This window comes from Acomys russatus, chromosome 6 (genome assembly GCF_903995435.1).
Source record: "Acomys russatus chromosome 6, mAcoRus1.1, whole genome shotgun sequence".
In the NCBI taxonomy this organism is placed as follows: Eukaryota; Metazoa; Chordata; class Mammalia; order Rodentia; family Muridae; genus Acomys; species Acomys russatus.
In genome coordinates this window covers 35,587,690-35,600,864 of record NC_067142.1, presented here as the reverse complement: position 1 = coordinate 35,600,864, position 13,175 = coordinate 35,587,690, and the positions used below count along the sequence as shown (strand labels likewise).

The window sequence follows — 13,175 nt, the reverse complement described above, 5'->3', positions numbered from 1 at the left end:
GGAAGTAACCTAAAATTAACAGTTGCTGGGTAGCGAAGCGTTGCCTGCATGCTTGCTTTTAAGCACAGGTCTCCAACTAGCAGTTTTTCAGTATTCAAAATTCTGAGGCCATAGGAATGAGCCTGGTTTGCTGAAACTCTTTGATATATAATATTGGCTAATGTGCTGAAGAGGTGGCTGGGACCAGCGAGACAGCTCAGTGGTTAAGAGCACTTGCTGCTCTTGCAGAGGATTAGGGTTCAGTTCCCAGCACCTATATACATAATGGTTTACAACCATCTGTAACTCCAGTTCCAGGAGAGCCAGCACCCTCCAGCATCCGTGAGCACCAGGAATACAGGCAGTACACATATATACATGAAGGCCAAAAGTCATGTAAATAAAAATCAAAACTAAAAAACATTGGTAGAAATTTATAAGTTAATTTTTCAAAATATATGTTTCTAGAAAAAAATCTGATCACAGTATCAGGTCTCTTGTTGCCACTTTACTTTTGAAACAGCAAGTTAGCTATATTGTTGCCTAAAACTTGATTCTTAGTTTAAATTGTAAATATATGCATGCAGCATATTATGTGCTTAGATTCAGAGTAAAGAAAAAAAGAAAAGAAATTACAAAAGTCCAATTATCATTGCTGGTGTTAGCTAATGAACAGACTCTTCTAGTTTCTTCTTTTACATTTCCAATTTTGTTTTTGTTCAGGATCACGAATTTTCCGTGTTTTTTCAGTCTCTAGCCTCTCTTTGGCATCGCTGAACACAGGTGATAATGAGAGTGTCCACTCCGGCAAGAGGACACCAAGGTAGGCCCAGAGCTTTTGAGTGGCTTTCACAGATTATAACACAGGTTATAATAAATGAAACATCATAAATTTTTAGTTTTGCTGATTTAAGACTTTCTATTAAAATGATTAGAAATGGAGCCACTAAGAGGCTCAGTGGGTAAAGCACTTGTTGCTATGCCTGATGACCTGAGCTCAGTCCCTGAGACGCACATGGTGGAAGGAGAGAACTGACTCCAGGAAGTTGGCTTCCAACCTTCTTATGACATGGCATGTATGCATATGCATGCATACACACACACACACACACACAATTAGGCAACAATATACCTAACTTGCTGTTTCAAAAGTAAAGTGACAACAAGAGACCTGATACTGTGATCAGGTTTTTTTCTATGTGCGTGTGTGTGTGTATATGTATATATATAAATAAAATGGTTATAATAAGTGATCTATTTACTTTGCAGTGCTTTTTTAGAATTTGAATTATTGACATTAATACTAATAACAGTTATATAAAATAGTTGCTAATATGACTACAACTAAATAATAGAGAAAAATAAAATCTGTCTTCCCATTGAAGACAGTGTGACATTAGAGTAATCCCAAAGTACCTTGCTTATTTTAATGTAACATTTTGGGGCATCTTTATCTAACACATGGATATGAGGTCTCTATAGCATGTAGACTAGATAGATCAGTATTGCCTTGAATTAGAAAACTCACGTCAAAAAAGAGTGCTTCTCAGGCTATTGTGCTGGTTGCCAGTTTTCATATGGAAAAGATTCATTCCAACAGATACTTATAATGTGCCTATGGCCATAAAGACACAGTATTAGCCGTTCCTCCTTTTTAAAGCTCTAGGTTGTTTTGGTTGATACTGTCACATACGTCCTCAGGAACCCAAACATTCTTTTTTCTGAGACGTAAAATGTAAGTTATTCACTGTGTAGGTCAGAGTCTGTAGAAGGCTTTTTATCTCCAAGTCGTTGCGGCAGTCGAAATGGCGAGAAAGACTGGGAAAATGCATCCACAACGTCTTCGGTGGCTTCGGGAACAGAATACACAGGTTAGTGTGAACATTTTCTGGGGAGTGTTTTAATTTAACACGCTAATGAGATCCAGTGTAGGGTGCAGTGAAAAAGGTGTTACCGTTGCAGCTTGTGGTGTAAACACAAGTGTCTGCTACAGTAAGGGAAGAGGCCACTGTGAGGTGTGAGCCTTTCACTGATCCACCCCACTGAGGGGACAGTGATCTACCCTGCTGAGGGGACAGTGATCCACCCCACTGAGGGGGCAGTGATCCACCCTGCTGAGCAAGGTAGGTTTCTTGACAAACTAAAGATCGAACTTAGATGCCATCTGCCCATAGTACTGGCCATTTCTGTGTGGTAATTTGGGCTCAGAGAAACTTTAAAGAAGTTTTATCAACAAAATATTATTCCTCATCGCTATGGGAAAGAGAGTCTATGCCATAAGACTTCCCCCACGCTCCCTAACATCAAGGCTTCAGTTATTCCCAGCCTGGGTAATTTAATGAGATTCTCCCAAAATAAAAAATAAAGGCTGGGATATGGCCTCCTGGTGAAGTGTTTGCCCAACTTCTATGAGGGCCTGAGTTTAGTCCCTAGCACCACGAAAATAATCACAACAACAGGATCGAGGGGCCCTGAAGGTAAGAAGGGTGCATCAGATCTAGGAGCCCTGTCCTCACCTGCCCTGTGCCCTGCAGGGTCCTCTGCCAGCCTCCGTGTGGGTGGGCATGCCCGAATCAAATCAAAGACTAGAAAGTGAGAATTCATCTAAAGACGTGAAGCAATAGAGAGAATGAGGGAAAGGTGGCAGCGTGTTGAGAGGTAAAATGAGACAACAAAGAAGAAAATGGCCTGAGAAGGAGAAGGCCCGACTTTGCATAAGCACAAGCTTTACCATACGCTAAGAGGCCAAGAACCAGTTTGTGTATTTACTTTGTGGCTTCCCCCATCCCTCTCTTTATTCTGTAGTCAGTCTGACAGGGTTTTTCTTCCTTTTTATCTTTATTTCATGTGTATGAGTGTTTGCCTGCATGTATGTATGTTCCCTCACTTGATACCTGGTGTCTGCATCAGGAACATCAGGCCCTGTGGGGCTAGAGTTAGAAATGGTTATGAGCCACTGTGTGGGTGCTGGGAATCAGACCCAGGTATTCTGGAAGAGCAAGCAGCCAGTATTCTTGACCACTGAGTCTTTTCCCCAGCCCCAGTCTGACAGCCTTCAGTGTGAGATTGGACAGCTTTCCCCCGTTACTCCCTCTGCCTCTGTCTGTAAAGTTGAGCAGTCTTTTTTTGTTTTGCTTTCATGTGTTTTTTTTTTGTTTTGTTTTGTTTTTTGTTTTTTTGTTTGCTTTTTCAAGACAGGGTTTCTCTTTGTAGCCCTGGTTGTCTTGTACTTGCTTTGTAGACTAGGCTTGCCTGCCTCTGCCTCCCAAATACTGGTATTAAAGGTGTGTGCCACCACACCCAGCTGTGTGTTTTTGAAACAGGGTTTCATTTGCCTGTTTCTACCTCACCAGCACATTTTTCCCAGAATATATAATGAGGGTTCTGGGCGTTGAACTCACATCCTTGAGCTTGCAAGAAAAGCACTGATGGACTGAGTGCTCTGCCAAGACCACCTTTTCTTGCCTTCTTACAAGCTAAAGCCAAGTATAGTGGTTTACACCTGTAACCCTAGCACTTGGGAGGCTGAGGGCAGAAGGTGACCCTGCCCAGACTGCATCATTATTTTCAGGCAAGCCTGACTGTCTGAAGGGAACTAAACTAAACTAAAAATTATTCTTGAGCCCTTTGTACTTTAAGCTCACCAGTAAGTACTCTAGACAGACTGGAAAAGTTTAAGGAGACAGTATAACTAACACTTCATGGGACAACAAAACCACAAGAACATCCTCCAAATGTGTCCTAGTATGAATAAAACCATGTTGTAGCTGAAGGGTAGCCCTAAAAAGACCATAAGAGCTGGACATGGTGGTGCATGTCTTTGGGAGGCTGAGGCAGGGGAATCTCTGTGAGTTTGAAGCCATCCTGGTCTACCTGGAGAATTCTAGGATAGTCAGGGCTACACAGTAAGAAATTGACTTTAAAAAAAAAAAAAAAGGTCAGCCAGGCGTGGTGGCGCACACCTTTAATCCCAGCACATGATCACTCTGAGTTTGAGGCTAGCCTGGTCTACAAAGTGAGTCTAGAACTGCCAATACTACCCAGAGAAACCCTGTCTTGTAAAACAAAAAACTGAAGCTGCTCATGGACTCCAGAACTTGGTGTTCGCTTGTAGAGTCATCTGTATAGCGGTTACGTGATGGAAAACTGGTAGTGTTTCTCTTGGAAATATTATTTCTATAACTGTTACAAATGTTTACTACAGGACCAAAGCTCTACAAGGAACCTAGTGCAAAATCCAATAAGCACATAATACAGAACGCATTAGCTCATTGCTGTTTGGCTGGAAAAGTAAATGAAGGTCAGAAGAAAAAAATATTAGAGGTAAGCATGTTGTCATGAAAATTAAGTTTAGTAACATTTCCAAACTTCAGGAGTCTTGTGTATCCGTGCAAGTGAAAATACTGTGGTGGGTCCTGGTGTCTCAGTAGAGCGAGAAGGGTCTGTAGTGATGGTGTCAGTAATAGATGGAGTTACTCCACTCTCAGACGTTGGAAGACTTAAAGGTTTAACTAAAAGCTAAGTAGGAACTTTAAAATGTGTCAGTAGCATACTGTGTGGCAGAGGATGTGCTTAGCCCGTGTAGGTGATCCTGCTAAAATAGTAGCAAAGTTTGGTTTTAGAATATATCATAAAATTTAAGCAAGAAATATTAACAAGTATGTAAATATTCAGTAAAATGTTATGGCTTCGTAATTATCTTGTTTTTGTTTTCTGTTCTAAAGGAAATGGAGAAGTCAGATGCCAACAACTTCTTAATCTTGTTCCGGGATTCAGGCTGCCAGTTCAGGTCTTTGTATACTTACTGCCCAGAAACTGAAGAAATCAATAAACTGACTGGGATAGGCCCTAAATCTATCACTAAAAAGATGATTGAGGGACTTTACAAGTACAATTCTGACAGGAAACAATTTAGCCACATACCTGCTAAAACTTTATCTGCTAGTGTGGATGCAATTACCATTCATAGCCACTTATGGCAAACCAAAAGACCAGTAACACCCAAAAAACTCTTACCTACTAAAGCATAGGAGGTGGGAAATGCTTGCTTCAGACCTGTGTGGTAAATTTGTACTTCATCTTTCCTGCCTATAGAAAATCTTTCTAATTGCCAACAAGATTTTTATCAATTAAAACTGGACCTTAACTCTGTTGTTGTGAACAACTGGAATGTAAACACAGTGTTTTGGAGTGCAGAAGATCCCGACTAGGTGATAAGTCCAAGTGATGAAGGCAATGTTGTGAATCACAAGCGGAGGTTTGTATGTTACCGGGTTCATTCACCTCCTGGTGTTAAGAGACCTTGAAGCACTGAATTCTCGTGGACACAGTGGGACATAGGCGTGAAATGTGGCTAGATGACAATTGTGTGGGTTTTCTTTCTTTAACCCTGTACTACGCGTGCCCATCTTCAAATGGTTTTGTTGTTGTTGTTGTGGTTGTTACTTTTCTCTCTCCTGGGGGTTTATTCTAACCTGCCTTTGTTTTTTGTTTTATGTGGAGATCATGAAAGTAGAAAGTTCACATTGAGAAGTAACTTGCACCTTTCTTATGATGCTAAGAGAAACACTAGTGTTCCGTTTTACAGTAGCCCTCGTGTTCTAATGGTGTTACAGCATTTGCAAGTATTTACATTCTGTATTTATTATTCACACAAGTATTAACATTTCTCTATTGAGTAAGGAGGTGTTGAGGTGTTGTAAAAGCTGCTACTGGGTTCCCTGAGACCACACGAGCTAACCCAGAGTACCCTGTAAGAAGCTGCTGATTGAATCAGTGCCGTTTTTACACCACTTCTGGCCAACTCAGAATAATTCACATTGTACTTTTAACAACAAAAAATCACTTTCTATTTCTTTTAAAGTACATTTCTTTATAAGCTGGCAGAAGTGAGTAACACTTGAGTGTTGCCTTTCAGTATGAAAAAATGTAAGGCTTCCTGGGCAGTTCTCAAGAGGCCTTTCTATTTATAACTGATACAGAACTTATATTTAGAATTTGTAAACATGCACAAAGGGCTACATTTTGATTTGAAAGTAGCTTCACATTTATTTACTTATACTGGGTTTTCCTTCTTTTTAATCCTTTTCCAGTGGAATAGCTTAGATTAAGGACACACTTGAAATCTCTACATGAACTTTGTTCTTTAGCAAGTATACCAGAGGGTTAGTTGGGAAAAAACTTCATTCTCAGGAAAAGACTTGAATGATTGATTATGTGACCCTTTTATGTTTCAGTGTTGTGGCAACTGTGTACACTAGGGGAGGGGAAAACATATTGTTTATAAGTGAAAAAGTAGTTTGTTTTCTTTCATGGGATGTAGAGATGAAAATATGTACATTTCTCTGAATGCGTTGTTTAGAGAGAGAGAGAGACCTCATGTCTCATGTGATGTATTTACTTATTTAAAAAGAAGGATGGATTGGGATGTCCCCAAGCTGTACTTTTCTATTACTATAACGCCTTTAGCTATCAGTGCATCTGGGTTTTCAACATTTTCTCAAATGCTGTCAATATCTTACTGTAATTTATGTTCTTATATTTATGTATATTTGTTAAAATTGTAAAAAAATTTTTCACGGATTTTTTTCCAATACCTGTGCAAAATGTATGTGTAGCTCAAAACTATTTGTGATCTACTGCTTGCATGTGAGAGACCAGGATATGTAACTCTTATATTTTAAATGTATACATACTGTGTATATATGAATATTAAAATGGGGAATTTCACATTTTACCTTCCAGACACCAATTTTTAATCACAATTAGAAGCAAACGGCCCCCAAAAATACATCCTTAGGATAAGACTAGTTTAAAAATTATAAACAAACCTAATCAAAACAAGGTGAATAATAGACAAAGGAATTTAATAATCATTTTATATTATTAAACATGGTCTTTTCCCTATCAAAGCTGTCACCTGAGTATTGAATAAAGAAGAGTTAGATCAAGATATTGAAAGAACTAATGAACACTGAACAAAGCTGTCTTTGTTCTTATATTTGTATATCCAGCTACTGAACTGAGTATCTAGTGTCTAAAGGTAGGATGTGAATATTGCCACAAAGTTCATTGCTCTCAGTATAAGATTTTACTATTATTAATGCAAGAGGAAAACGGATATATTTCCTTAGTCTACAGATTTTTTTATTATGGTGCAGCTTTTTAAATTATGTTTTAAAATTATACAAATGAAAATACACCATTCCATAAAGTTTGGAGAGTTCTGCCAACTTCACTGAAACACAGGCATTTGTCATCGTTGGAGGTCAAATTACCATGGTAAATATTCAGTTTAAATTTGCCAAATCCTTGTCATGGTAACCAGTGTGGCCTGTCAACTTCTGCTACATAACACAGCTTCTAAAGTTTTCTTTCAGTTTCTCAGTTTTGTTTTAGGAGGACTATTGCAGTTTTTATTTGGCTGCTTAAAGCCAAAGTCACCTTTTTCAGTGTGACTTATGGACACTGTTGGGCAATGTGCAGTATGTGGTGTGCTTACTGTCCACTCCTGAGCTCTGCAGACGGTGCGCGCTGTCAGTGCTGTCAGACTTGCTAGTTCCTGGTACAGTGTAGTTCCCCTCTCATTTGAATAAAAGCATGGCACCAAATGATGCTGATTCTTCAATAAAATGTGCGTCCTGTCTTGTGTTTGGTAGAATTATTTGAACTCAGAGGAATGCATCATAGAGCTTTCTTGTCTCTTGGCCTGTTTTTAAATTTAATAATTGGATATTTACATATAAGAATATTACATATTAAATAGTGCTTGAATACCTCCAGGTGGTGTTAGAAAGTTTTTAAGTTTATATAGCTGTATTATTTGTATGTGTTTATGTTCCTCAGGCATTAGTTCAACACACCATCTCTAATGAGTTGGTAAATGTGCAGCTTGAACACTCCTTAGTCTAGGGTACTTACTGAGCCTTCTGATACAAAGTGGCCAGTTCTGCATGAGTCTCTAGGATACTTAGTGAGCCTTCTGATACTCAGTCGCCAGTTCTATATGAGTCTAGGGTGGTTAATGAGACTTCTGATACAAAGTAGCCAGTTCTGCACGAATCTAGGATGGTTAGTAAGCCTTCTGATACCCAGTGGCCAGTTCTGCATGAGTCTAGGGTACTTAGCCTTCTGATACTCAGTAGCCAGTTCTGCATGAGTCTAGGGTACTTAGCCTTCTGATACTCAGTAGCCAGTTCTGCATGAGTCTAGGGTACTTAGCCTTCTGATACCCAGTGGCCAGTTCTGTGTGAGTCTAGGGTACTTAGCTTTCTGATACTCAGTAGCCAGTTCTGCATGAGTCTAGGGTACTTAGCCTTCTGATACTCAGTAGCCAGTTCTGCATGAGTCTAGGGTACTTAGCCTTCTGATACCCAGTGGCCAGTTCTGCGTGAGTCTAGGGTACTTAGCCTTCTGATACTCAGTAACCAGTTCTTGACCATTCTCTAGGTTTCACTTTGATTTCGCTCATTTTATCTATTCAGATGAGGGCATTGAAAAAAAAAAACTAAAAAAACAAACCCTCATGCATAATTTTATGCTCAGACATTGGCATGAGTGCTACCTTTTTGTAAGATGTTCAGTCTTCATCCCATTCTAAAGCCCATGCCTTTAATTCCAGCATTCTAGATGCAAAAGCAGGCAGATCTCTTGAGTTTAATGACAGCCTGGTCTACAAGCAAGTTCCAGGCCAGCCAAGACTACTCAGAGAAACCCTGTCTTAACTACATGGGGAACTGGGGGAGTGAGGTGATCATCCATCTCTGCCTGGAACCACACATTCACTTGTCCACACACATTCAGAAACACATTTGCTTTGGCTTTGACACAAGGCAGGATGTCACAATCTGCCTCTTATCAAGGTAGTAGTGCAGAACGGCTTATCTCTACACATGTGCTCTGTTTGAGAGAGGAAGCCCCAAGTCCCTGATACAGCCCTTTCCCAGAAGGAGGAAGGGGCTGTTTACAAACTCAGTTTGAACTGAAAGTGACTTGAGAATGGGTTTCATTGAAAGGCAGAATCTCAGCACTGGGGAGGGTGACCCCCCCCCCCCACCAATGCTAATGTTGCTTGCTGAGAATAGCTACAAATCTGCGCTAAAATGTGAAATCCCTGAAAAGTAATGAAGGCAGGTAGGGAGTCAGTAGCTCCGAAGCTTCTGAGGGCAGAATACATAACATCAAAAGAAAATGTTATTTCCTTTCCAAATTCTGGGGGCCTATTTACATTGAGGAACTTCCCTGCTGCCCGTCTAACATTTCTGGTGAGTTTCTTTAAACCGTTACAAAAGCCTTTACATTGCAGAAGAAAACTATTTTCCTTGAAAGCTATATTCCTCCCCAACTCTCCAGTTCTGTCCCTGTTTTCCTCCCCCAAGTCCTCCAAGGGCCACCAAAGATATTTGGGGTAGATCAAGCCCTGGGACAGTCACACAGCTGTAGGCCACAAGGCTTTCATGTTGACTCATTGCCTAGGCTAGAGGCCAGTGTTCATTCATGTCTGACTCAGTGTCTGTTCCTAGCTACCCCACACTTGGTACCTGAAAGTTTCTGAAATAGTTGAACATCTGAAATGTAGAATATGAGTGTGGTGTGTGTGCCAGCCATCTCTCAGGTGGCAAGGGATCAGGGCAGGTCCAGAGTCGCTACTGTCTATCCCCTGTGCCCCCTCAACACCCCTCACACCTACAAAGAACCTACTCTAATGGTGAGTAAAGTAGAAGATTCGCCATTGCCAGTTCAAGATGCAGCAGTGTACAGAACCACAAGATAGGGCCTTGCTTGTTTTAGCTCACCCTTGAGATTCAAATGCTGCTCATTTCCCCCACCAACTGCCTGACGTGGCAGAGTGCAAGCTGTCTCAATCCTTCTAACAGTTTCTCTGTATCATCCAACGTCTGGCCCCGAGGGATTCATCGTCAGAGTGACACCAGGTACTGTGGTGGTCAAGTCTTGAAGTTTCCTGGATGAGGTATCTCTGTAGAGTCCCAACATTTAACCAGCTGCTGTGTGCAAAGAAACAGTCTCCTGGAAGGGAGAAATGGGGCTTGCAGCAGGGCAGCTGGAGACGAGTGCATCTGGTGATGACACCACCAAGCGACATAGCAGCCCTCATGCCTCACAACCACCTGTGGCTCCAGTTCCAGGGGATCCAGCCCTCTGGCCTCCATGGGCGCCAGATACACATAGTACACATGCCCATAAGAAGTCCTTAAAACTAATGGCCACAGAACTCAGTGTTCACCCAGCATGGCCTAACTTTTACTGTAGCTGTGACAGAATTTCTGACAGCTTTAAGGAGGAAGGATTTATCTTGGGCTCAATGTTTGAGAGGGTACAGCCCACCACAGCCCACGAGAGTGTAATGGAATTCACAGAGGTAGGGTGTGATGTTGGCCTGTGCACCTCAGAATCCCCCTCTCCAGCCCTACACCCACCAGCTAAATCCTATGGCCAGAAGGTTCTACAGCTGGAGACCCAAGTGCTAATGCGCCTGTGAAGGACATTCCACATTCAAGCCATAGCCCACGATCAGAGCAAGTAATGACGACAGCAACACATCTGACTGAAACTATAAGATTTAAAAACTTTAAAATAACTGAGAAAAAGTTTGGAAAAATGTCTGAGTCAAATGTGATCATTCGTGATTTACCCTAAATAAATAGTTTGTGGAAATTAATAGTAAATGCATATGATCATAATAATACATAGAGACATGATTATCTGCATATCACAAACTATAGCAATTAAAAGCACCAAAACCCCTCAAATGTCTGAATTAAGTACTTAAACAATTAAACAAGATTTTGTTTTAAGTGTAGATTTACCCAGGCATGGTGGCATCCACCTTTAATCCCAGCACTCAGGAGATAGAGTCAGGTGGATCTCTGTGAGTTTGAGGACAGACTGGTCTACATAGTGAGTTCCAGGGCAGTCAGGACTACAAAAAGAAAACCTGTCTCAAAACACAAACAGTGGACTTCTGAGAACAGCAGACAGTAAACCAGGTATGTTCTAATGACAAATATGGCTGAAACTGCTTAAAATCCACATACAATATGACATTTAAAAAAAAAGGATCTAAGAATGATGGGCGTATGTGGACACTTTGTCTTTGGAGACATCCTTCCCTACAGGAAAAGTCGCCAACCTGTTAAGTGTGATTGTGTTGAAGTCAAATCTGGGGTGACTCATGAGGCTATGTAATGAAAAGAGCAAGCACAATTTTCATAAAATTCCCTGAAAATTAGGATTATTTGTACAGAAAAAAATGAATAGTAGTGGGAAATTTTGTAATACCTTAAATACAGCCAATGTAGGGTGCGCGCGCACGCACACACAGCTGGGAAGGCTGGGTGTGTCGACTGGCTAACTTGTTTGTAATCCTATGGTGAGAAGCCTGGGCACCACAGGACACCACACCCAGGGCACAGTCCATGGCTCTGGCCTTTGCTGCTTTCTCCTCCCTAGGCAAGCTAGAGAAAGCCACTGTGTGTGGATTCCGGCAGAGAAAATCCACCATGTGTGCTCAGCCAGACTTCCCTTGGGTATGAGACCACAGCCAGGAAGCACAAATCTGTTTTTTTAGTAAACAACCTACTTCTCCTTTCCCCCTGCCCCCTGCTCCCCTCCCCTTCTTGGCAGCTGCCCCCAGTGGGCCTTCTCTCCCCGTGGGTGTGTCTCCACCTCTTCACTGTTCATCTCTAGCTTTCATGATCATTCGTGCTCTCTGAGCTCTAGCCTGACACGTGCCACGTGGAAATGGTAAAAACCCAGCAGCACTGGGCCTGGCCTCCACTGTCTAGGCTCTGTCCTACTGGTGGTCTAGGGCAGGAGGCCAAGCAGGAGGTAGGCACAGCTCACCAGCACCACATGGGCAGAGGGCCTTTTGGAGAAAGCCTAAATCTAGAAACTGGGGTGCCCAGGTTTACTCCTTGACCTCTTACCTACCTTTTCCCAGGCTGTAACTGGCATGAGAAATTTTTGTTATGCTTCGTTAATGCAAGGGTGTATGTGGGGGGGGGGGTTGTTATGGTACACATATGATCAGAAGACAATTTATAGGTAGGTGTTTTCCTTCTACGTGGGTGAGGGTATTGAACTCAGGGCCTCAGGCTTGCTGGCAAGCGCCTTCACCTACTCATCTCACCCAGAGAAAAGTTCTTGGCAGGTAACAGTCTAGACGTGTACCCCAAGCCCTGTGTGTTTGATTTAATGCCTAGGTTTTGCAGGATGGAGACAAGTGAAAATCCCAGGCTCTTTCCACTTACAGAAAGGCAATCTTATAGGCTCAATTTTCTTAACAATTCTATCTTATTATGAACTTATAAACCGAGAGAACCCCGCTTATAACCTAACTAACCTAAACAAGAGGAAAAGGAGATTAAAGAACACAATAATGAAACCTTAGGGATATCAGTTCAGAGGAACGATTCCCCCGTATAGTCAGCAGAACAACTTCTGCTGAAACCTGGAGCAACCGGGACCCAGAGCCTCAGCCAGAGCCGGAGACCCCAAAGCCTTCCCTCCAGCAGTTCTCCCTGGGAGTGTCCTGAAGTAGAGCGATGAACAACCAAAACTATCCCAAGTCTCTCCAAAAAGCCCCCTCTCCTGTTTTGGGCTCGTATATATAGCTTCTCCCAGAGTCGGCCCACATGTTTTTCAGCTGGCCACAATCAAGCTCCCGCAAGAGGTGGTTCATCTTCTAGTGGATTAACATCACCTGTTCTCTCACAAGTCCATTCCTCATCCCACTCTTAGGATCAATACAAAAAACATGTTTATTTTTCCTTCACAATCTGGCCACACTCTCCTGCTATAGTCTAAAACCCTTACTCTATGAGATCTGGATTTGGACAGAAACACAAAAACATCTAGCCCTCCATCCTACCTTGCAACTGCCTGCTGGGTGGCTCCATATATTAAAGGGAACTCAACCCAAGGCCATCCTATGGCCCAGTTTGCCCAGAACAATGTTTACTGATGATGCCTCTTTCACTCACAGCTCTGTCTTGGTTTGGATCATAGATTATTTCATCTTCCTCCTACCACGTCAAGATGGGTACACACACACAGCTGCCCTTCTGTGCTTTGGTCCTTTACAGAAATGGCTTCCACACTGCTCCTAAGAAGAGAAATCCCAAGTCTCCCTCCAATCCTCTTCTGTGTGGAGACCTGTGCTGTTGTCTCCTTTCTGT

The 13,175-nt window shown here is 42.0% G+C and overlaps 1 protein-coding gene across 2 annotated transcripts in view; it reads left to right on the top strand.

The window, feature by feature from the left end:
- Camsap2 (calmodulin regulated spectrin associated protein family member 2) overlaps nucleotides 1-7,176 on the top strand; it is an 80,072-nt gene extending 72,896 nt beyond the window's left edge. For both annotated transcript variants that reach the window (XM_051147499.1, XM_051147498.1), the window contains 4 exons: nucleotides 730-802; nucleotides 1,735-1,850; nucleotides 4,184-4,302; nucleotides 4,704-7,176. In XM_051147499.1, coding sequence (XP_051003456.1) covers nucleotides 730-802; nucleotides 1,735-1,850; nucleotides 4,184-4,302; nucleotides 4,704-5,009 — 614 coding nt within the window. In that variant the 3' untranslated portion in view covers nucleotides 5,010-7,176. The remainder of the gene's footprint in view (nucleotides 1-729; nucleotides 803-1,734; nucleotides 1,851-4,183; nucleotides 4,303-4,703) is intronic.
- Nucleotides 7,177-13,175: the final 5,999 nt, after the last annotated feature.